Source organism: Neoarius graeffei, chromosome 7 (assembly GCF_027579695.1).
Source record: "Neoarius graeffei isolate fNeoGra1 chromosome 7, fNeoGra1.pri, whole genome shotgun sequence".
Classification (NCBI taxonomy): Eukaryota; Metazoa; Chordata; class Actinopteri; order Siluriformes; family Ariidae; genus Neoarius; species Neoarius graeffei.
This window is the reverse complement of record NC_083575.1, coordinates 76,070,424-76,092,564: the sequence shown is the minus strand read 5'-3', so window position 1 is coordinate 76,092,564 and position 22,141 is coordinate 76,070,424. Positions and strand designations below refer to the sequence as shown.

Below are 22,141 nucleotides of genomic sequence, written 5' to 3'. Positions count from 1 at the left end.
ATATACTGGTGTAGGCTTTGTAGACCCGCCTTTCTGATGTACACAACCATAAATGGATAACTTGGTTCATGAGGCTGGACTCTTTACAGCCTTAAATAGTTTCAGCCTCAGTCTACCACAACTCTTTTGTCTGCTTCTCTGTCGACTTCACAAAGGTGAGTTTTATTTTTAGATTATCTCATGTCTTATGAACATACTGTAAACATGCTCTGGTTCTATCTATTACAGTTAGTTTCAATATAGAAGAAACAAAAATGCTCAGCATAGGTTACCCAAATAAAACAAATTCTGGTTGAATTTTTCCAGCATTACCCAGACAGTTTTACAGAAAACACTGGAGAAATATTTTGTTGATATTAGTTCTGTTCAGTATATTCCCTTTTGTGAAATCCCTGAAGAAGTGAGTTAGATAAATATTGGAATGTGGATGTTCAGATATTTGAAATGTTACATCAGGAAAACAAAGACACAAAGAAAAAATGTGAAAACAATTCTTCATATTTTTTCAGGGACTTTTTCTTTCAAACTGTTGTGATTTCAGATCACAATGTCTGCAAAGGCAAAGAAGACTTTGACTGATAATTCAGTCCAGATCGTTTTAATTGGTGCTACTGGCTCTGGTAAGAGCTCTTCTGGAAACACAATATTGGGCAAAAAACTGTTCAAATCAGAAGCATCTGCAAAGTCTGTGACACAGGAATGTGAAATTGCTACAGAGATAATCAATAACTGGAAGGTTACAGTAGTAGATACTCCAGGCTGGGACTGCACTGCACTCACTGAATGTGAGGTCATGTCCCAAATAAAACAGGCTCTACAACGTCTTGATGGACCTTTCTCCTTTCTCCTGGTCATACGTGTTGGCTCAATGGAATCTGAAGAAGAAATTAGCAAAATCTCTGAACTTCAAAAGGTGCTTGGCTGCACCTTTCTGGATCACACCACAATCCTGTTTTCACGCAATGATGACCTTGAGGGGAAAGATTTTAAGGAGTTTATTAAGGAAGGAGGTAAAGTGTTTCGTAATCTGTTAAAGCAATGTGGTAACAGATACCACTGCTGGAACAATCGAGATAACAGGTCTGATGAGGCAGTGGAAGAACTGCTAAAGAATTTAAAAAAGACAGAAATGATAAATCCAAGTTCCCAAGCAGAAAACCCTTCTGCTTTCTCCTCTTCTGGTGACCAGCAAGAAAATGCAGTGACTAATAGAAAGAGATCTGGAGACGCAATCGGCTCAGAAATGGGTATGTCTGAAAATCAAATCAGAGTTTTATTCCTTGGAAGGAACAGAGTGGGAAAGACTTCAAGCATCAAAACCCTTCATGAAAAATGCGTACGACATGAAATCGTCGGAGGTTCAATTTATACATGCTCAATCTCTGGACTGAGTCTGAAGCTGATAGAATCTCCTGGCTTTGATGATAATCTGAAACAAATTCAGGAGGCCATCTTCAAATCTGTGTCCGATTGCTCTCCTGGACCTCATGTCATTATTATAGTGCTCAGCGTGGAGCGCTTCACTCCAGCAATAAAGACAGCCATGAAACATGTACAAGATTGTCTTGGACGAAATGCCAGAAAATACACAATGATTCTCTTCACTGGAGTGGATAATTTGGAAGGAAAACCCATTGAAACCTTCATTCAAGAGAATCAACATCTCAATGAATTAGTGAAAATACATGAGAACAGATTTCATGCACTCAATAACCGAGACACCACCAATAAGCCCCAAGTGGATGAACTGCTGAAGAAGATCAATTTAATGTATGAACAAAATCATAAAGAATATTACACAGATTCTGATCACAAAAAAGGTATTAATTTTTTAAGTATAAAAGTAGGATTACAGTTAAATGTAATTTTCATGTTTTACATATGTGTGAGCAGATAACATTAATTATTATTATTTTTTATTTAACAGGAACGCCATCTTCAAGCAGTGGTTGGTTTAGTCATGCAAAAACAACGGTCACAACTCATTTAACAGGAATCAGGACTCATCTGGGATGGTCTGATTAGCCTAAGTATATCTGAACTTTTGCTTATTGTGAATATGATTATAATTATATTCATAATTTATTATTTTTTGTTTACATTAATCTTGATATGAGTACATTTAACACAAACTGATTCTCACTTTCATGCATGCAAGTAGTTTGGCTCCATAATGTATATAATAAGCTTTCCACTGTTGCCTCACAGCAAGGAGGTTCGGGGTTCAACTCTGTGGACTGACTAGAGGACTTTCTGTGAGAGGATTGCATGTTCTCCTCGTGCCTGCATACCTCGTCCTTGGAGTGCTCTGGTTTCCTCCCACACTCCAAAGACATTAGACCTAATGACTAAACTCACCATAGGTGTGAGTATGAGTGTGAATGGCTGTCTGTCTCTCTGCATTAGGCCCGTGATAGAGTTAGGGCGATCTGTCCAGGTGTACCCCACCTCCTGTCCAGTGTCAGATGGGATTGGCTTCACCTCATCCATGACCTGTTATGGATAAGCAGTATAGAAAATAGCTGGATGATGTAAAACCACTATCAGCTCACTCTCTCTTGGTGTGGTTATGTGAAATGTACTATACATTGCAATTCATGCTTGTTATTTTTCCTTTTTGATTGTAAACCAATGTATATTGCACTTTCTTGTAATACTATCCATTGTATCATGAAATTTTACAGATATCATAACATTATCATTTGTATTTACTGGCTTGTTTTGTGATTCGTGTTTGTAGCTCCTCAACAATAAACAAGAATAAAATACAGATAAACTGCAACTGTTCAACTGCTGATTTTCCCCCCACAATTTTTTAAATAATGTCTACAGCATATAATTTGTACATTTTATTGGCATTATGTTTTAAAATGGGGCAGGGATATATGATTCAGTGATTCGTCTGAGTATTTGTTTTATTTTTGATGCTAGGGTTTTTGTCATTAATCAGCCATAATAAAAACACTTGGAAAAATAAACTGTTCATTTTTTCCTGCTGAGTCCAATGTATAAATACAAGTGTGTTGGAAATGGACAGAGAATATAAACCAGAAACCAGTTGTGATTTTAAATAGTTGTCCTGCTATTGTTGCATGAGTGCCACCATGTGGATATATATTAAAATCTTTGCTTCTAGAGTTCATCACTAAATGGAGTCCTTGAATTAGACTCCTGGTGTTGCTGGTTCTCTCAGAGACGTGGCATTGATCGTTTTACCTGCCTTCAGTATGTCTCACTTTAATATCTGTAAGTGTATTCCCCCACTCTGTATTCTCTCCAATCTGCTCAGCATGCAGAAGTCCAAGCTTTACAAAACACACTACAAAGGGCAGTAAACGAGAAAATTGAGGAATTAGTCTGGATCACAGTTTCAGAATACTGTTTTCAGACTACGATGGATGATGGATATTTGGGAACAAAATAGATATTAATTCCAAATTGATCGTGACTTCCGGTTCCGGGCGCTGCGCTGTGGCTGCCCTGCTGTCGTTCGCGTTTGGCACTGTGTGTGTTCTGTTTGTTTATTTATTTACTCGTCAGTCATTGTTTGGATGGATGTGATTAATCTTGCATGTAGTTCGCACTAAAGCTACAATGGACTTCGCATATTTGTGTGCGATTGGACTGCTTGCAGTGTTTTTAAACACTTGCTTCACCCGTGGCCACTTCCATGACCGTGTTGGCGTGGCAGGTGCAACACAATACAGCAGGGAATTCCTTCTCCTGTTGCGCGATCATATGCATACGGATCACAAACTCATTGTCAACTCCATACCAAACTACCTCAGAAGAAATCCAAAGAAATGTACTATCCAGACGAGACACAAACGGGGATCTAAAGGGGGCATTCGGCAGAAACTCAGAAGACTGAGAAACAAACTTCCTCTTCCCATCACGCTGCTGATCAACGCCCAGTCCCTGAGAGCAAAAACAGACGAGCTGATAGCGAATGTCCGGTACCTGCACGAGTATCGGAGCGCCTGCATCCTGGCCATCACAGAGATGTGGCTGGACAGCAACGTCTCTGACAGCGAGGTGGGACCCCCTGGATTTTCCGTGTTCCGCACTGACCGGGACCCTTCAACTACCGGGAAGATCCGAGGGGGTGGTGTCTGTCTGCTCATTCGGGACGAGTGGTGTAGGACTGTGGTGGTGAGAGAGAGCCTTTGCACTCCCGATATTGAACTGCTTTGTGTCTCTCTGCGACCCCCATATCTTCCAAGAGAGTTTCCCCAGATCTTTTACACCGTTGCATACATTCATCCCAAAGCGAACGCCGATAGGGCCTTAGATGCTATTTTTAATCTCACCCAGAAGATTGAATCCCTTTCCCCCGACGCCCTGAAATTTTTTTCTTGGAGATTTCAATAACTGTCCACTGAAAAAGTGCTTACGCACATATTATCAATACGTGGACTGTCCCTCTAGAAAAAACGCATTGCTTGACCTGTGCTATGGAACTGTCAAAAATGCCTACCTTTCATCTCTGCTCCCACCACTAGGGGCATCAGATCATCTCATCTCATCATCTCTAGCCGCTTTATCCTTCTACAGGGTCGCAGGCAAGCTGGAGCCTATCCCAGCTGACTACGGGCGAAAGGCGGGGTACACCCTGGACAAGTCGCCAGGTCATCACAGGGCTGACACATAGACACAAACAACCATTCACACTCACGGTCAATTTAGAGTCACCGGTTAACCTAACCTGCATGTCTTTGGACTGTGGGGGAAACCGGAGCACCCGGAGGAAACCCACGCGGACAACATGCAAACTCCACACAGAAAGGCCCTCGCCGGCCCCGGGGCTCGAACCCAGGACCTTCTTGCTGTGAGGCGACAGCGCTAACCACTACACCACCATGCCGCCCGCATCAGATCATAGTGTTGTTTATCTTCGCCCTGTTTACCAGAGACTTTTGGAAAGAGAAAAGCCCCAGAAAAAAATCAGTGAAAATGTGGGACAGTGAGAGTATAATGACCCTACAAGGATGTTTTGAGTGCACAGATTGGGACGTTTTTAATTGTGACGATATAAATGAACAGGTAGAAGCAATATCTGACTACATCAATTTTTGCACAGACTCTATCATACCCACAAAAAACAAAAAAGTGTTTCCCAACGACAAATCGTGGGTGTCCAACAAACTAAAGCACCTTATATTGGAAAAGAAAAAAAGCACACCTGGCTCATGATGACATAGGCAGGAGGGACATACAGAGACAAATTAAAAGACAAATACAGTTGGATAAACACAGTTATAGACAAAAGATTGAAGCTACCCTGGAGTCAGGCAACTCCCGGGAAGCATGGCAGGGAATTAAGACCATGACCGATGTCCCACATAAGGGCAGGGGAAAATCCTCTCTGGACTGGAACAATTGCTCAGACATGCTTGGAGGTGAGGGCAGAGAGGGTGTTAACCAACTGAACAACTTCTTCTGCCGCTTTGAAAGTGGCAACAATGATACCGGTGGCACCCCACCACTGCCCTCTCCCCCCTCTGCATCTCAGTGGAATATCAGGCAATTTGATGTTCTTAGGATGTTTAGGCATACTAACCCTAGGAAAAGCCCTGGTCCAGACAACATCTGTGGCAGTGTTTTAAAGAACTGTGCCGAACAACTGGCCCCTGTTTTTACTGACATTTTTAATTCGTCTCTCAACCTCTGTAAAGTCCCTATTCTGTGGAAGACTTCTACAATTGTACCTGTTCCAAAAAAGCCCAGACCTTCAGAACCCAATGACTTCTGGCCAATAGCACTGACATCCCTGGTCATGAAGTGCTTGGAGCGTCTGGTAAAGCAGCACATTGTGTCCCAAACCTACAAGCTCATGGACCCCCTGCAGTTTGCATATCAAGCCTCCAGGGGGGTGGAGGATGCCATTTTAACATTAATGCACCTTTTGCACATGCACCTTGAAAAACCTAAGGCCCATGCAAAGATTTTATTTGTGGACTTTTCCTCTGCTTTTAACACTATGCTACCAAAGACTCTTGCAGGGATACTTGCTAATGATTTTAACCTCAAGGCTGGTCTTATTTGTTGGATTATGGACTTCCTGACCGGTAGAGCTCAGCGCGTCAGAGTTGGCTCTTTCCTCTCTGACACTATGACTACATCCATGGGCTCCCCACAAGGTTGTGTCTTATCTCCCTTACTTTTTATTTTATACACAAATGCATGCACTAGCACTTTCCCCAACAGACATTTTATCAAATATGCAGATGACACAGCTCTAGTGAGCCTCCTAGAGGATGGAGAAAGTGATCATGGCCCAGTTTTAGATTTATTTTTAGCGTGGTGTAAAAGGTCAAGCCTGATTTTAAACACAAAGAAGACAAAGGAGATGTCTATTGATTTTAGAAGGTCACACTCATCCTCTGCCACAGTTGTGATGGGAGAGACCATTCAGACTGTCTCCACTTATAAATACCTGGGTGTCGAACTTGACAATAAGCTGAAATGGAACTCATGGGCTGATTTACTGCATACCAAGACACAGCAAAGAATGTACTTCTTAAAGAAACTGCTTGTTTTTAAGGTTGACAAAAAGATGCTTCACATGTTTTATACTGCTTTTATTGAAAGTGTTTTAACCTTCTGTATTACTTGCTGGTTTGGCAATGCCACTGAGGCACAGAAAAAGGTGGTCAGAAAGACAGTCTCTACTGCCAGCAAGCTTCTTGGGATCACTCTGCCAAGTATGGAAAGTATCTATAGGAGACAGACTTGTTAAAAAGGCTGATAACATTATTGAACAATACACACACCCGCTGTTCTCTTCATTTCAACTCCTGCCATCTGGACGTTGGTTTTGTCCCCCCCTGCTGTCCAAAAACAGGTCAAGGTTTTCTTTTGTACCCCAAGCGATAAAAGCCCTAAACGAGGCCAAGTGGTAATTCAGTCAACCAATGTAATGTGTGAATAGCAATTTTCTGTGTATGTGTTTTTTCTGTTGTTTTGTATGCCTGTCTGTGTCTCATGTCTTGTGCCAGTGACTGTACAGCAAACACAATTGCCCCATGGGGATCAATAAAGTTTTAACTAACTAAATGAAAGCCTTTAAAACAAGCTGAACTTTGGAAGCTGATCAGTAACTTAGGGCGAAATATTAACGCTCATAGACAACGGTTTTAATTTTATGCACATTTAAAAAAAAAAAAAAAACTTTATTCGTCACATGCACACTTCAAGCACAGTGAAATTCATCCTCTGCATTTAACCCATCTGAAGCAGTGAACACACGCGCACACACCCAGAGCAGTGGGCAGCCCAGAGCACCCGGGGAGCAGTCAGGGGTTCGGTACCTTGCTCAAGGGCACCTCAGCCCAAGGCCGCCCCATGTCAACCTAACTGCATGTCTTTGGATTATGAGGGAAAACGGAGCACCCAGAGGAAACCCACGCAGACACAGGGAGAACATGCAAACTCCACACAGAAAAGCCCTCGCTGGCCGCTGGGTTCCAACCCAGAACCTTCTTGCTGTGAGGCGACCATGCGAACCATTACACCACCACTTGAAACTTTATGTTAAACCCTCTGTAATTTTCTTCTGGTCCCAAGAAGTATTGTTAATAAGTAATAATTAAAATAAGTTAGCGCGGATTGTGGCGAATTTCTGTTTGGCGATTTTCGTGACCACTCGTCATGTGACGTCATTTAAGCCAAACAAACCGCTTGAGTTGAGTCCACTTCTGTTTACTTGCATTGCCGTTCGGCTTGGGTGCAGACGTGCATTCAGGAATTTACAAAGAAAAACCATGCCTTATTGTTGTGCAGTGAACTGTAACAACGGGACCGGTTCATGAAAAAGTTTTTACCTTTTTCCGAGAGAGGAGAAGAGGCAGAGAAAGTGGATTAGCTTTTTCCGGAAGAGGCGGAGCAAGAGGATTGGCTTTTTCCGAAAAAGGAGAAGAGGCGGAGTGAGTGGGTTGGCTTTTTCTGAAAGAGGAGAAGAGGCGGAGCGAAAGGGTTGGCTTTTTCCGAAAAAGGAGAAGAGGCGGAGCGAGAGGGTTGGCTTTTTCCGAAAAAGGAGAAGAGGCGGAGCGAGTGCATTGGCTTTTTCCAGAAGAGGAGAAGAGGCGGAGCGAGTGGGTTGACTTTTTCTGAAAGAGGAGATGAGGTGGAGAGAGTGGATTGTGCGCGTGAAGCCAGAAGGTTGGCTTTTTCTGGAAGAGGAGCTGAGGCGGAGAGAGTGGATTGTGCGCGTGAAACAAAATCAAGCAGTCAAAGAAGAAATGGACCAGCGACGCTCAAGCAAAAAGGAGAAGATTGGAGGTAAACATTTTTACTTTTGCTTGCAATTGACAAGTCAAGAATCCTGAGGGATCCTGTACAATCATTGTGGAAATGAGACAAAGGGATATTTCCTCCATTAGAGTAGGCTATAAATAGTATAATGCCGCGGATGGCAGGCTAATGTGGCCTACCGGCGCACTGTCAAGTAATCGTTACCTATATCCACTAGGGAGGACGGTTTAATTATTGTTCAAAAGGGCTTTTATTTAGTATTACGACAAAAGTAGGAATTTATCATAACTACCAGGATAAATCGTTTGGGCGCGAGTCTTGTTGAGGTCCGGGTTCACCGCGATCAGAGTCGGTCGAGTCGCTGTCCGATTCCGAGGCCGCACGGTCAAACCAGTGAGTCACGTTCACGATTGCTTCGCAACGACCATAGATTCGTACATATATGGTTTCACCTCTTGATATTCAATTTGGAGAGTTCCTACTTCAAAATCGCTATCAGACATTTTACACAACCTCTCACGACCAAAGTCCGTACACGTGTGCTTGGTTCACAGGTAAACACAGAACTGCTCCCGGTCTGTTTGGCTTAAATGATGTCACGACGACGGTCCCCTGGCGGTGAAAGTGCGCATAAGTGAGATGTAAACAAACCTTTGGAAACTGGGCAAAACAGTACATTTTAACCGTTTTATTCAATTTTAGGGTGCAAATTAGAGACTAGGAAAATTTAATTCACTTTTTGGGTCATTCTTCTAGACAATAAAGTTGATATTCTACGGTTCACCTCCTTTCATTGCCTATGACCTTTAAGGTACGTTCTCTGTGTTATTAGAGCACAATAGTACAATGTATGATTTTGGTTCCCACTTTAATGTTGCCTAATAGAGCCAGTAGGAGGGGAACTGGAATATAGAAGGGATTTCCGGTAAGCTAAAGCATGGTTGTTAGACGTGTCGTGTTCTCAATAAATGCCAGTGGTTTAACCCAAGCCTGTTTATTTTTTATATCCATGAGTACGAACATAACATGGTGTCAAAAATGGAACTGGCGAGAAACGCAGAATTTAAAACAGCAATCGACTTCATGGAAAAATAATAAGAAGGAATGTGTCAAATTTCAGAGGCATGCTAGTGCTAGCAAAAGGACATGTTTAGCGAGAGTAGCATGCAAGCAGAGGCTAACGTTGGTGAAAATATTTCGGGCTACCAACAACTGAAGCAAGTAAGAGAAAATCCTGTACCCTTTCTGTTTCCTGCCATGGATAAACTCAGTCCTCCCACACCTATGCAGTTCAGCGGTAGTCTTGCTGAAAATTGGAAATGTTTCAAGCAGAGATTTAATATAAATTTGGCTGCAAGTGGAGTGGGTGGAGGAGATGAGAAGCTAAAATCATCCATTTTTCTTCATGGTATAGGAGAAAATACATTATAGCTTTCAAATTGATGAGGGAAATGTAACATTGACAGAGCTAATGGTGAAGTTCGAGGACTACTTTGTGCCAAGTAAAAATGTCACTTTTGAGAGGTACAAGTTTTTCTTTGCTGATCAGAAAACAGGCATGAGTTTTGATCAGTACTTAGCTGAGCTTCACACTGAGCAAGATGTGTGAATTTGGAAATTTGAGAGACCCATTAGTCAGAGATAGACTCATATGTGGAATTCCTAATAATGGGCTCAGAGCATGTTTACTGCGTGAACATGATTTAACGCTAGAAAGAGCAGTAAACATGTGTAGAGCAGCGGACACCACTCGCATGCAGGTGAGGGAGCTGTGCAGGGATGAAACAGCAGCAGTGCATGCGGTAAAACCTGCTTTAAACTTCTCCAGAACTTTATCCCTGACCTGTCTGGTGAGTTCTTTGGTTTTCATGATGCTGTTTGTTCTTCAGTGTTCTCTAACAAACCACTGAGGCCTTCACAGAACAAGTGTATTTATGCTGACAGTAAATTACACACAGTAGGACTCTATAAACTAAAAAGATGACTTCTGAAGGCAATTGATTGCACTGGGTTGTATCAGAGTACAGGGGGCTGAATACTAATGCACATCACATTTCAGATTTTTATTTGTTTAAAATTTTGAAGACCATTTATCATTTTTGTTTCACTTCACAATTATGTGCTACTCTGTGTTGGTCTATCACATAAAATCTCAAAAAACTTTTAAGTTCGTGGTTGTAAGGTGGAAAAATGTGAAAAAAGTTCAAGGGGTATGAATACTTTTTCAAGGCACTGTATGTCTAGATCCACGGGATCTTAACAGGGCGAAAAGCATGAACATTTTAAGTTGCCCACAAAAGAAAAAATTTTTGAGCACCTTGAAGGAGTGGAGATAATGATGGATGACATCATCATGTGGGGATCCACGAGAGAGGAACGTCCTGGATCCGACACGCAAGTACAATCTGAAGCTAAATTGAGACAAGTGTGAGTTTGCAGTGAAAAGCCTTACCTTTGTGGGAGATGTGATTGCAGAGGAAGGTGTTAAGCCAGAGCCAAGGAAGACGACAGCCATAAAGAACATGGAACCGTTAGGGCTTTGCTGGCATTTGAACCCAGATCACTGGTGTGATAATCCAGCAAACCCCCACTAGGCCACCAGGGGGATGACTCAAGTGCAGAGGCGTGAGGCATAGGTAGAGTATCAAAAAACAGTTTATTTACAATATTTACAATCCAATGGAAAAAACAAAAAGAAAATCCAAAAGCTCAGAGGATGACCAAAAATAAAAATATCCAAAGGTTCAAAGTCCAAAAAACAAAAGGAAAGGCAAAAATGCTGAACGCTCAGAAGATCAAAAAGTACAAAGTCCAAAGAAAGCAAAAACATCAAAAACACAAGGGCACAGGCAAGATACGTGGGACAGAGGAAACTAGCATGAGACAACATAGCATAAAGACTCCGTCACAAGGGGAACAAACAGAGGGGTATTTATACACAAACTCATTAAGGAACAGGGTGGGGCAGGAAACAGGCAATCAAGACAAACACAAAACACAGTGGCGGCCTCTAGAGGCCAAAACAACCATGACAAGATAAACATAACAGCGGCCTCTAGAGGCCAAAACAGTCCCAGTCCTAACAGGACCCCCCCAGGAGTGTCTCCTGACGTTCCCAGGGCGATCCGGATGGGCCGAATGGAAGTCCCGGCACAGTCCTTCATCTAAAATGTCCCGGGCGGGGACCCAACAGCGTTCCTCGGGGCCATAGCCCTCCCAATCTACCAGATATTGAAGCCCGCTGCGGACCCGGCGGGAGTCAAGCAGGCGATGCACAGTGAACACAGTCTGACCCTGGAAGATGCGGGGGGGTGGGGGATTCCTAGGGGCAGGGGCATACGTGGACGTCAGTACGGGCTGCAACAGGGAAACATGGAATGTGGGGTTGATCCTCAGAGTCCGGGGCAATTGGAGCCGGTAGGCGACAGGGTTCACCCTGCGCACCACCTTGAAGGGGCCAATGTAGCGAGGAGCAAGCTTGCGGTTCTCCACCCGCAGCGGAAGGTCCTTGGTGGACAGCCAAACCCGCTGCCCAGGGCGGAAAGCGTGGGCAGGTCTTCTATGGCGGTTGGCCTGAGTCTGGTTGGTTCTGGAGGTCTGGATGAGGGTCTTCCTGACCTTGCTCCAGGTCTTGCGACACCATCTCACATATTGGTTGACCGAGGGCACCCCCGCGTCCTCCTCCTGGTCCGGGAACAGAGGTGGCTGGAACCCGAATTGGCACTGGAATGGCGACAGCTTGGTGGCCGATGACTGCAGGGTGTTGTGGGCGTACTCTGCCCATGGCAGCCAGGTGCTCCACAATGTCGGGTTATCCATAGCCAGGCCTCGCAGGGTGGTTTCCAGGTCCTGGTTGAGCCTCTCCGTCTGGCCATTGGACTGTGGGTGGAACCCAGAGGAGAGGCTGGCAGTGGCTCCGATGACCTTGCAAAACCTGTGCCACACTCGGGAGGAGAACTGGGGCCCCCGGTCAGAAACGATGTCCTGTGGGAGACCAAAAACTCGGAAGACATGAGTGAACATGAGTTTGGCAGTTTCCAGGGCAGAAGGGAGCTTGCACAGTGGTATGAAGCGGCAGGCCTTAGAGAATCTGTCTACTATGACCAAAACGACAGTATTACCTTGTGACTCAGGGAGACCCATGATGAAGTTGACTGCCACGTGGGACCAGGGACGCCAGGGAATGGTAAGAGGATGCAGGAGACCCTGGGGATGCTGTCGTGGGTTCTTGCTTATGGTGCACACTTCACAGGAAAGGATGAATGACCTCACTTCCTTCTCCATGCTAGGCCACCAGAAGCGTCTTCTCAAAAAGTCCAGGGTCCTTCAAGCTCCCGGGTGGGCGGTGAGAGGGGACGAGTGACCCCACTGGAGAACCTTGGCCCGGGCTTGATGTGGGACGTACAAAAGGCCCGGTGGCCCCATCCCAGGATCGGGGTCCTGGCGTTGGGCTCGTCAGACGGCCTCCTCAATACCCCAGCAGACAGGGGCCACAATCCGGGACACAGGGATAATAGGACCAACTTCGCTCTCCCTGTTGGTGGGAGCGAACAGCCTGGAAAGCGCGTCAGGTTTGGTATTTTTGGAGCTGGGGCGGTGATAGGGTAAAGTCGAACCAACTGAAAAATAAGGCCCACCTAGCCTGTTGTGGATTGAGTCTCTTTGCTTGCTGGAGGTACTCCAGGTTCTTGTGGTCCGTCCAGACCAAAAATGGGTGTTGCGCTCCCTCCAGCCAGTGCCTCCACTCCTCAAGGGCCAGTTTAACTGCTAGCAGTTCTCGATCCCCCACGTCATACCGGGACTCCGCAGAACTCAGGCGGTGGGAGAAGTATGCGCAGGGGTGCAACCTTCCTTCCAAGCATTGAGAGAGGACCGCGCCAACGCCGCTGTCTGAGGCGTCCACCTCGACGATGAAGGGTTGCGAAGGGTCCGGGAGGACCAGAATGGGTGCCGTGCAGAAGCGGTGCTTGAGGTCTTTGAACGCCTTTTCCGCCTGATGAGACCAGACATATGATCCACCTGTTCCTTTGGTGAGGTCCGATATGGGCGCTGCTACAGAACTAAAGTTCCTGATGAACTTGCGATAGAAGTTAGCAAATCCTAAGAACCACTGAACCTCTTTGACGGACTTGGTGGTGGGCCAGTCCTGGACGGCCAGGGTCTTGGCTGGATCCATCTGGAGTTGGCCTGTCCGTACAATAAAACCCAGAAAGGAGACCTCGGGAACATGAAATTCACATTTCTGGGCCTTAGCGAACAGATTGTTCTGTAGCAGCCTCTGGAGAACCTGGCGGACATGGTGGCGGTGCTCCTGCACGGTCTTGGAAAAGATTAGGATGTCGTCGAGGTAGACAAAAACGTACAGGTTAATCATGTCCCTCAAGACGTCGTTGATTAGGGCCTGAAAAACAGCTGGTGTGTTGGTGAGTCCGAAGGGCATCACCTGGTACTCGTAGTGCCCTGACGGGGTGTTAAAAGCGGTCTTCCACTCTTCTCCTTGTCGGATACGGACGAGGTGATATGCGTTCCGTAAGTCCAACTTGGTGAAGACAGTGGCGCCTTGGAGCAGGTCGAATGCTGTGGACATCAGCGGAAGGGGATAGCGGTTGCGCACGGTGATCTTGTTCAGGCCCCTATAGTCAATACACAGTCGGAGCCCCCCCCATCCTTCTTGCAGACAAAGAAGAAGCCGGCACCAGCAGGTGAAGTGGAGGGTCGAATGAACCCAGAGACCAGGGCTTCCTTGATGTATTCCTCCATGGCCTTGCATTCTGGCTGAGAGAGGGAGAACAGTCGGCCCCGAGGAGGAGTAGTCCCAGGGAGCAAGTCGATGGCACAGTCGTAGGCGCAGTGTGGAGGAAGAACGGCAGCCCTGCTCTTTCTAAAAACCTCTTTCAGATCCCAGTACTCTGTAGGAACTTGAGATAACTCGGTGAGATCAGGAGGCTCGGCAAGAGACACAGGAGAGCTAGAGAGCAGACAAGAGGCATGGCATGCAGGACCCCATTCCACAACCTGGCTTGTTACCCAGTCTATGCGAGGGTTGTGGCGAGTAAGCCAAGGAAGGCCTAGAATAACTGGGAACTCAGGTGAATGAATAAGGTGCAGGGATATTTCTTCTTTGTGACCTTGAGACTGGAGAAGTAACTTGGGTGACTCTTCCATCACCTAAAGCTTGGCCATCCAGAGCAGACACAGACAGTGGGACTTCAAGAGGCGCAGTCGGGACATTGATACTTTGGGCGAAGTGGATATCCATAAAGTTTCCAGCCGCCCCTGAGTCTAACAAGGCCTGGCAAGAGTGGATGGACTCACCCCAGGAGATGGAAACCGGCATGTAGATTCCTTGGCCAGGAAGTCCGGGAGAGAGGGTAGGCCCCGTCACAACCCTCCCTCGGCTGGACGGGGTGGTCCTTTTCCCGAGAGCTCAGGACATGATGCTCGGAAGTGACCAGGCTTGTCACAGTAGATGCAGCACTTGTCCCTCCTTCTGCGCTCCCTCTCAGATGCGGAGAGGTGAGTATGGCCCACTTGCATGGGTTCTGGACAGTCACTGGAGGAGGTAGATGGGCTCCATGTTGAGGCAGTGAGGCCGGGGAGACTCAGGACTTGGCGGCGTTCTCTAATCCTGTTGTCCAGACGAATGGCATGAGAAATCAGTGTTTCGAGGTCACTTGGGCATCCAATAGAGGCCAGAGTGTCCTTGATGAGGTCAGACAGACCACGGTGAAAGGCTGAAACCAGGGCAGTCTCGTTCCATCCAGTTACTGCTGCAAGCGTCCGGAACGAGATGGCATAGTCTGCGACGCTTCCTCCTTGCCGGATGGACATGAGCTTTCTGGCTGCGTCTTTGCTGATGTCTGCTTGATCGAAGACACGAAGCATCTCCTCTGTAAACAGCTGGAATGGAATGCTCCATAATCAGAGCACTCAGGTCCCCCTCTCATGGCTGTTGCCCAAGCTCGTGCCTTAACAAGGTTATCACCAAGGCAATCTGTAGCATAGGTGGTAGGCTGGAGCTCAAAGGTGAGTTGGCACTGGGTAAGGAACTCCCGACACTCACTGTGCTTGCCATCATACCTCTGTGGTGCAGGAAGGCTGGGTTCATGAGGTGAAGGAGGCAGCAGGCACTGGAGCAGATGGTGGAGCAGGAGATGGGGGCAGAGAAGTCAGTTGTGCCAGGGTTTTCCCAATTTGCTGAAGCAGTACCTCATGGCAAGCAAGGGTCTCACCTTGGCTTGCAAGAGCCCGTCATGATGGAGTCTTTCTGTTAGGGTTTTGCTGGGATTCGAACCCAGGTCACTGGTGTGATAATCCAGCAAACCCCCACTAGGCCACCAAGGGGATGGCTCAAATGCAGAGGCGTGAGGCGTAGGTAGAGTATCAAAAAACAGTTTATTTACAATATTTACAATCCGATGGAAAAAACAAAAAGAAAATCCAAAAGCTCAGAAGATGACCAAAAATAAAAATATCCAAAGGTTCAAAGTCCAAAAAACAAAAGGAAAGGCAAAAATGCTGAACGCTCAGAAGATCAAAAAATACAAAGTCCAAAGAAAGCAAAAACACAAGGGCACAGGCAAGATACGTGGGACAGAGGAAACTAGCATGAGACAACATAGCATAAAGACTCCGTCACAAGGGGAACAAACAGAGGGGTATTTATACACAAACTCATTAAGGAACAGGGCGGGGCAGGAAACAGGCAATCAAGACAAACACAAAACACAGTGGCGGCCTCTAGAGGCCAAAACAACCATGACAAGATAAACATAACAGCGGCCTCTAGAGGCCAAAACAGTCCCAGTCCTAACAGGAACGTCCACAGAACAAAGAGGAGGTGAGACAATTCTTGGGTATGGTCACATATTTGGCTAAGTTTTTTCCTCAATTGTCTGCCCTGTCAGCACCACTCATATCTGTTAGAGCAAAATAAGGAGTGGGTATGGTCTCATGAGCAAGAAACATGTTTCCAAATGCTGAAGGACATTCTAACCAAAGAACCAGTCCTCAAGTTCTATGACCCAGAAAAGAGCACAATAATTTTGGCAGATGCTTCTCAGTATGGACTAGGTGTAGTGCTGTTGCAGTTGAGTGACAACAGCTAGTAGCCTGTAGCCTATGCATCACGTGCGTTGACAAGTGCTGAAGCCAAATATGCACAAATAGAGAAAGAACTTTTAGCCAGCACTTATGCCAGTGAACGCTTTCATCAATATATATATATGGACAAGCTTTTAAACTGGAAACAGACCACAAGCCTTCAGTATCCATAATGTCCAAGCCTCTCAATGACTATCCGATGAGAATTCAGCGTCTTTTAATCAGACTACAGAAATATGATGTAAAGATGATTTATACACAAGGAAAATTCATGTTCGCAGCCGATACTCTCGCACACGCAGTCAACAAAAAGGAATGTCCAGATGAACAGAAAAATGCAGAAATACAGGCCTACAGTGGTGCTTGGAAGTTTGCGAACCCTTTAGAATTTTCTATATTTCTGCATAAATATGATCTAAAACATCATCAGATTTTCACACAAGTCCTAAAAGTAGATAAAGAGAACCCATTTAAACAAATGAGACAAAAATATTATACTTGGTCATTTATTTATTGAGGGCGGCACGGTGGTGTAGTGGTTAGCGCTGTCGCCTCACAGCAAGAAGGTCCTGGGTTCGAGCCCCGGGGCCGGCGAGGGCCTTTCTGTGTGGAGTTTGCATGTTCTCCCCGTGTCCGCGTGGGTTTCCTCCGGGTGCTCCGGTTTCCCCCACAGTCCAAAGACATGCAGGTTAGGTTAACTGGTGACTCTAAATTGACCGTAGGTGTGAATGTGAGTGTGAATGGTTGTCTGTGTCTATGTGTCAGCCCTGTGATGACCTGGCGACTTGTCCAGGGTGTACCCCGCCTTTCGCCCGTAGTCAGCTGGGATAGGCTCCAGCTTGCCTGCGACCCTGTAGAAGGATAAAGCGGCTAGAGATAATGAGATGAGATTTATTTATTGAGGAAAATGATCCAATATTACATATCTGTGAGTGGCAAAAGTATGTGAACCTCTAGCATTAGCAGTTCATTTGAAGGTGAAATTAGAGTCATGTGTTTCAATCAATGGGATGACAATCAGGTGTGAGTGGGCACCCTGTTTTATTTAAAGAACAGGGATCTATCAAAGTCTGATCTTCACAACACATGTTTGTGGAAGTGTATCATGGCACAAACAAAGGAGATTTCTGAGGACCTCAGAAAAAGTGTTGTTGATGCTCATCAAACCGGAAAAGGTTACAAAACCATCTCTAAAGAGTTTGTACTCCACCAATCCACAGTCAGACAGACTGTTTACAAATGGAGGAAATTCAAGACCATTGTTACCCTCCCCAGGAGTGGTCAACCAACAAAGATCACTCCAAGAGCAAGGCATGTAACAGTCGGCGAGGTCACAAAGGACCCCAGGGTAACTTCTAAGCAACTGAAGGCCTCTCTCACATTGGCTCATGTTAAAGTGCACCTGACAGCAAAATTATGTTCTAAAATAAGTTTCTGTAATAAAACTGCAAACACCACTGATCACTTTCATGATAGAACTAACCACCAACAGAATGAAACTCTTTGTGCGCAGCTGCATCAATCTGGCCAAGCACCAAGCCGCTGTCAGTGGCTGCCATATTTGCCGTGACGTCACATGCAGAACGACTGCTCGGTCTTCAAGGCAGCTATGGCCGATGAAACAGAGCGATTTTCTGACCAGTCTTCAGAAACTGAGGCCCTTTTTGAGGTTGACAATGGACATGTCAGATTACATGAAGACGAAGCAGTGGGTGGCATTTTGCCTTATCGTTTTGAGCCGTATCTGGACGATTTGCCTGCAGAAGGCGAGATTTCCGACTTGGACACAGAATACATGTGAATAATACCTCAGACTTCATTCAATCTGTAATTTGTGACAATATAACAGGATTACTACATATAATAAATATTTTGGAGTATCTTTCATTCTATTTTCGTGACCAAAGGCTCTGTATACAGTGCAGTAAGGTTGGAAAGATATTGGCAGATTCGAACTTCCGGGATCAATAACTCTTAAGTGAAACGTTGTTAAAACACAAAACATGCATATTTTCAACCGTAGTAAGATACACAACGAGCTACAACCTAACTTTCATCATGCAGGGACCGTCTACAAAGTGCAACACCGAAAAGAGACATTACAAAAATTATCAAAAACTTCACTATGATACAGTGTAGTGTCCCCAAACTCACTACCCACTTCATTGGTCTGCTACAGATTACACTACAACACTTGGTTTGAAAGAAAGGCATTTGTCATAATTTCTGGGAATTTTTATTAGGAATATTAATCAATAACTTCACTATGATACAAGTGTTGCAGTGTAATCTGTAGGAGACCAATGAAGTGTGTAGTGAGTTTGGTGACACTACACTGTATCATAGTGAAGTTATTGATTAATATTCCCATTAAAAATTCCCAGAAATTATGACAAATGCATTATTTGTCCAAATAAGTGTTGTAGTGTAATCTGTAGGAGACCAATGAAGTGTGTCCGAGTAGGATAGCTGTAAGCTGTAAAAGTAACGTGAAAACACTTCTAACTTTCAAGACTGACGGAGAGTCGTCCTGTGGTTGATGTGTTGAGTGAACTCTGAGAAGCTGCCAGAGGTAAATTCATGTGTTTTGATGTGCTTGGTGCTGTTGTTTATTGTAACGTGTAAAAACGAGCTGAATCGCTAATTGCTGCTAGCCTTTAGCTTAGCCTCCTCATAGGCTTTCACACTGTTTATTCTGCATTGCCGTTAGCAATTGCTAATTTGTGTAAGACAGTCTGTGGGTTTTTCGCCATGAATTAGCCTGTAGCTTATTTACTAAGAGGAACTGTGTGATTCAGGACTGGACATTTGCCATAAGAGGGAGAGAGCGAGGACCAGGAGAGCCCTGGATCGTGGGGGAGAGACTGTAGCTGCTGTACTTGAGCGTGGTTTGCCACCACGTGTGGCTGCCCGCTCCATTCCCTTGCTGCTGAAACTGCACCTTGCCATTTGCCCCTTCCCCCCCCCCCCCCATCTTCATCTCTGACTGTGTGGATTCGTGAGTACACTTAATACTTTGCACATGCCTTTTTGTTTGTGCTGGTTAAAGCCAGTGAAGCGGCCATTTGTTTCCGGCCTCCCCGCTCACAAGCATCGACTGGGCCTGCAACGTCTTTTATTTACATTTAATAGCCCGGTGTGAATGAGTGTGTGAGTGTGGGCTGTGGACACTTGAGTTTCCCTGGTCATTTCGATTTATTTTACATTTTCTATTCAGGTTCATCAGGGATCATTGGTGGATCAAACCGGCCAGATCATTATAGGAGAGTTTTGAATACTGTTATTGGTGCATACTTAAAGGTCAACAGTGAACAAGTTAACTAATTTGCAAATCCAATTCATAACCTTGTAATAAATAATTCTTCTTGGTTGAACTAAATCTTGTGTTGTAATTACGAAGGTGATACTTTTTGGATAAATATAAAACAGGTAAAAGTGAACTTTTATTTTAAAGGGGAAGTACCAAAATTTGTGTTTACTTCTTAGAACTTATTGGAGGCACCGCCAAGTTATTTTATATCGTTATCACAGGTAGCGCCAGACGAACTCAGGCCCCGTCCCACTGTACTACAACACCCCTATTATTTCTCAGTCAGTATTCACTAGCTACTTGGGACTGGGGTTACAAATACAAATGTCAGCAGTCCTTGTGAAGAATGACCACATATGAATATCGCACAAACAGCTGAACTCTGGAAACCCACACCAGCCCTAATCAGAGGTGTTTACGAAAATGTAAATTCTTACACGCATGTCAAAGGACAGAAAAAATGTCAGCAGGCATATTGTTCTGCAATTTCAAGACATGAGAGAAGTATGACTCAACAGGGGTGGGGTTAAGTGTACCAGAGCTTCAGTCTCCAGACAGCTCAAACCATATGCACAGTCATGGCTCAGAGACTATGCCATGACATCAGTGGAGCTCATGCATGCAAACATAGAAAATCCAGGGTGAGAATGAGAACAAAGGTTATTTAGATTAAACACACACACACACCTTACTGTCCTTTTGAGGAACTTTCCTTGACATAATTATTAATGCAGCTAATTAATGTCATGTCCACAACTAAGTGTAACCTACTTCAGCTCACACTATTAAGAGTAACCGCTGGAGTTTACAGATGCCTATACGTACCACTATACATTTACCTTTTGGACCAGCACATCAAAAGATTAGGCTCGCCACTGGAGAAAGGGGTATCAGAAATTGCATTGAGTAGAAGAGCAACAACATACACAACTCACAGGTAAGTTTTATCTGTATTGTATTAACGCATAAACAAACAAACAAAAATAATAATAAAATTAGAATGTCCTTCAGTGCATGAAATGTCACAATATCAATCCAGAAATGAAATCTATAGATCAACCGGGTGGATAACAAAATCACAATTAGGTTGGCTCGCCACAACTGCTGGAAGCTACCTCCACCAGGGGCGATTCTAGCATCTGATCTTTGGGGGTGCTTAGCCCCCAGAGCTGACAGAGGCACCTGGCTTGAACGACAGTGTTTCCACGTTTATTCTGCATTTAGACTAGAATTAACTAGACAAGAAGACTAGACTAGACAAGACTAGACTTATGCAATGTTTTAACAGAAGCTGACCCAATAAACTATGATATCTACACATTTACAACCACTAACACAAATATTTACATTATATTTTTAACTAAACAAGACCTACTACTGCATTTGTAATGTTGGAGCTATTCATTTTGAACAGTGGTAATTGTTAATTAATGTGTTATTGTGTATTGTGTAATAATAGTGTGTATTATTATGATTTTACATCAGTTTACATTAGTTTATATTTTTTGTTATATTTTGGTAGTGTTCTTTTAATAGTCATTTGTTTAATTGTTTGCTTCGTGCATGTACGTTTCAGTGTCTGTTTTGATTAATTTGCTAATTATTATGATGTTATTTAGACACAAGAGGGCAGTAGTGGACACAGGTAAAGGTGGATATAGGTAGGAAGTAGGAAGAGGCCTATATGCACCTGGGTTGTCAACATTCTCAGAAAGTGAATAGTAATAATTTTGTAGACACAAAATTAAATCTGACCCTATAATTGGGAGCACAAAAAGATGTGCAAAGAGATAATAACTCTATTCACTATCACTATTGAATTGGGACAAATACAATATACAAATATGGCCTGTTTTCATTTTCTTACCTGCTTCTTGTACATCTTCCTCCCTCTCATTGTCTCTCCTTCTCTCTCTCTCTCTAAATTCCAACTGTGAGCTTTGCTCTCGATCCCTCTGTCCTCCTGTCTCCCTCTTTGCACACATACAAACATTCTGTGGTGAGCCTACTAGTAATATTCAAATATTACAATGTCAAATGCATGCTGCTCACTGTCATATCAAGTTTATAGTGCAACTGTGTTTGTAGACACAACATTAAATCTGACCCAATAATTGGGGGCACAAAGCTTTTCTGAAATAGGCTACCATTTCCTCACTTGGTTCATTGGGTTCTCTCTCCTGACCACCACTGTCTCCTCCTTGCATTCATAAAGTAGTCTTTGTTAAAATGTATTAGAAGAAGCTACAGCAATCAACATTAAGCACTATGGCACTATTTTCACTATGGAAAACTGCCCAAACTATTTCACCCATTTTCTCTCACCTGAAGTTGACTGTAGTAGGCCCTTGCTCTTAAAAAAAGAACGTATGTCCATCTATGAATCAAAAACAGATAATGGGTCAGATGTTCCCAGTATTCCAGTTAACAATCCATGGGGTCTGTAATGAACCATGGCATATTGACCAAGGTATT

The 22,141-nt window shown here is 44.4% G+C and overlaps 1 protein-coding gene across 2 annotated transcripts; it reads left to right on the top strand.

The window, feature by feature from the left end:
- The first annotated feature begins 62 nt into the window (after positions 1–62).
- On the top strand, positions 63–2,978 carry LOC132889671 (GTPase IMAP family member 8-like). Of its 2 annotated transcripts, none has more exons than XM_060926407.1 (4): positions 63–155; positions 510–1,820; positions 1,928–2,030; positions 2,209–2,978. In XM_060926407.1, exons 2-3 carry the CDS (start codon positions 548–550, stop codon positions 2,023–2,025), a joined length of 1,371 nt encoding a protein of 456 aa, XP_060782390.1. In that variant the 5' UTR covers positions 63–155; positions 510–547; the 3' UTR covers positions 2,026–2,030; positions 2,209–2,978. The 2 variants fall into 2 exon arrangements, with proteins under 2 accessions (XP_060782390.1, XP_060782391.1); XM_060926408.1 differs by having other exon boundaries at positions 81–155; positions 542–1,820.
- The last annotated feature ends 19,163 nt before the right edge of the window (positions 2,979–22,141 follow it).

Bases quoted from the DNA above. Each gene is read 5' to 3' on its own strand.
- LOC132889671 (XM_060926407.1), top strand. From the start codon at position 548: ATGTCTGCAAAGGCAAAGAAGACTTTGACTGATAATTCAGTCCAGATC. The intron at 1,821-1,927 runs GTATTAATTTTT...TTTATTTAACAG, and splicing joins AGATTCTGATCACAAAAAAG to GAACGCCATCTTCAAGCAGT.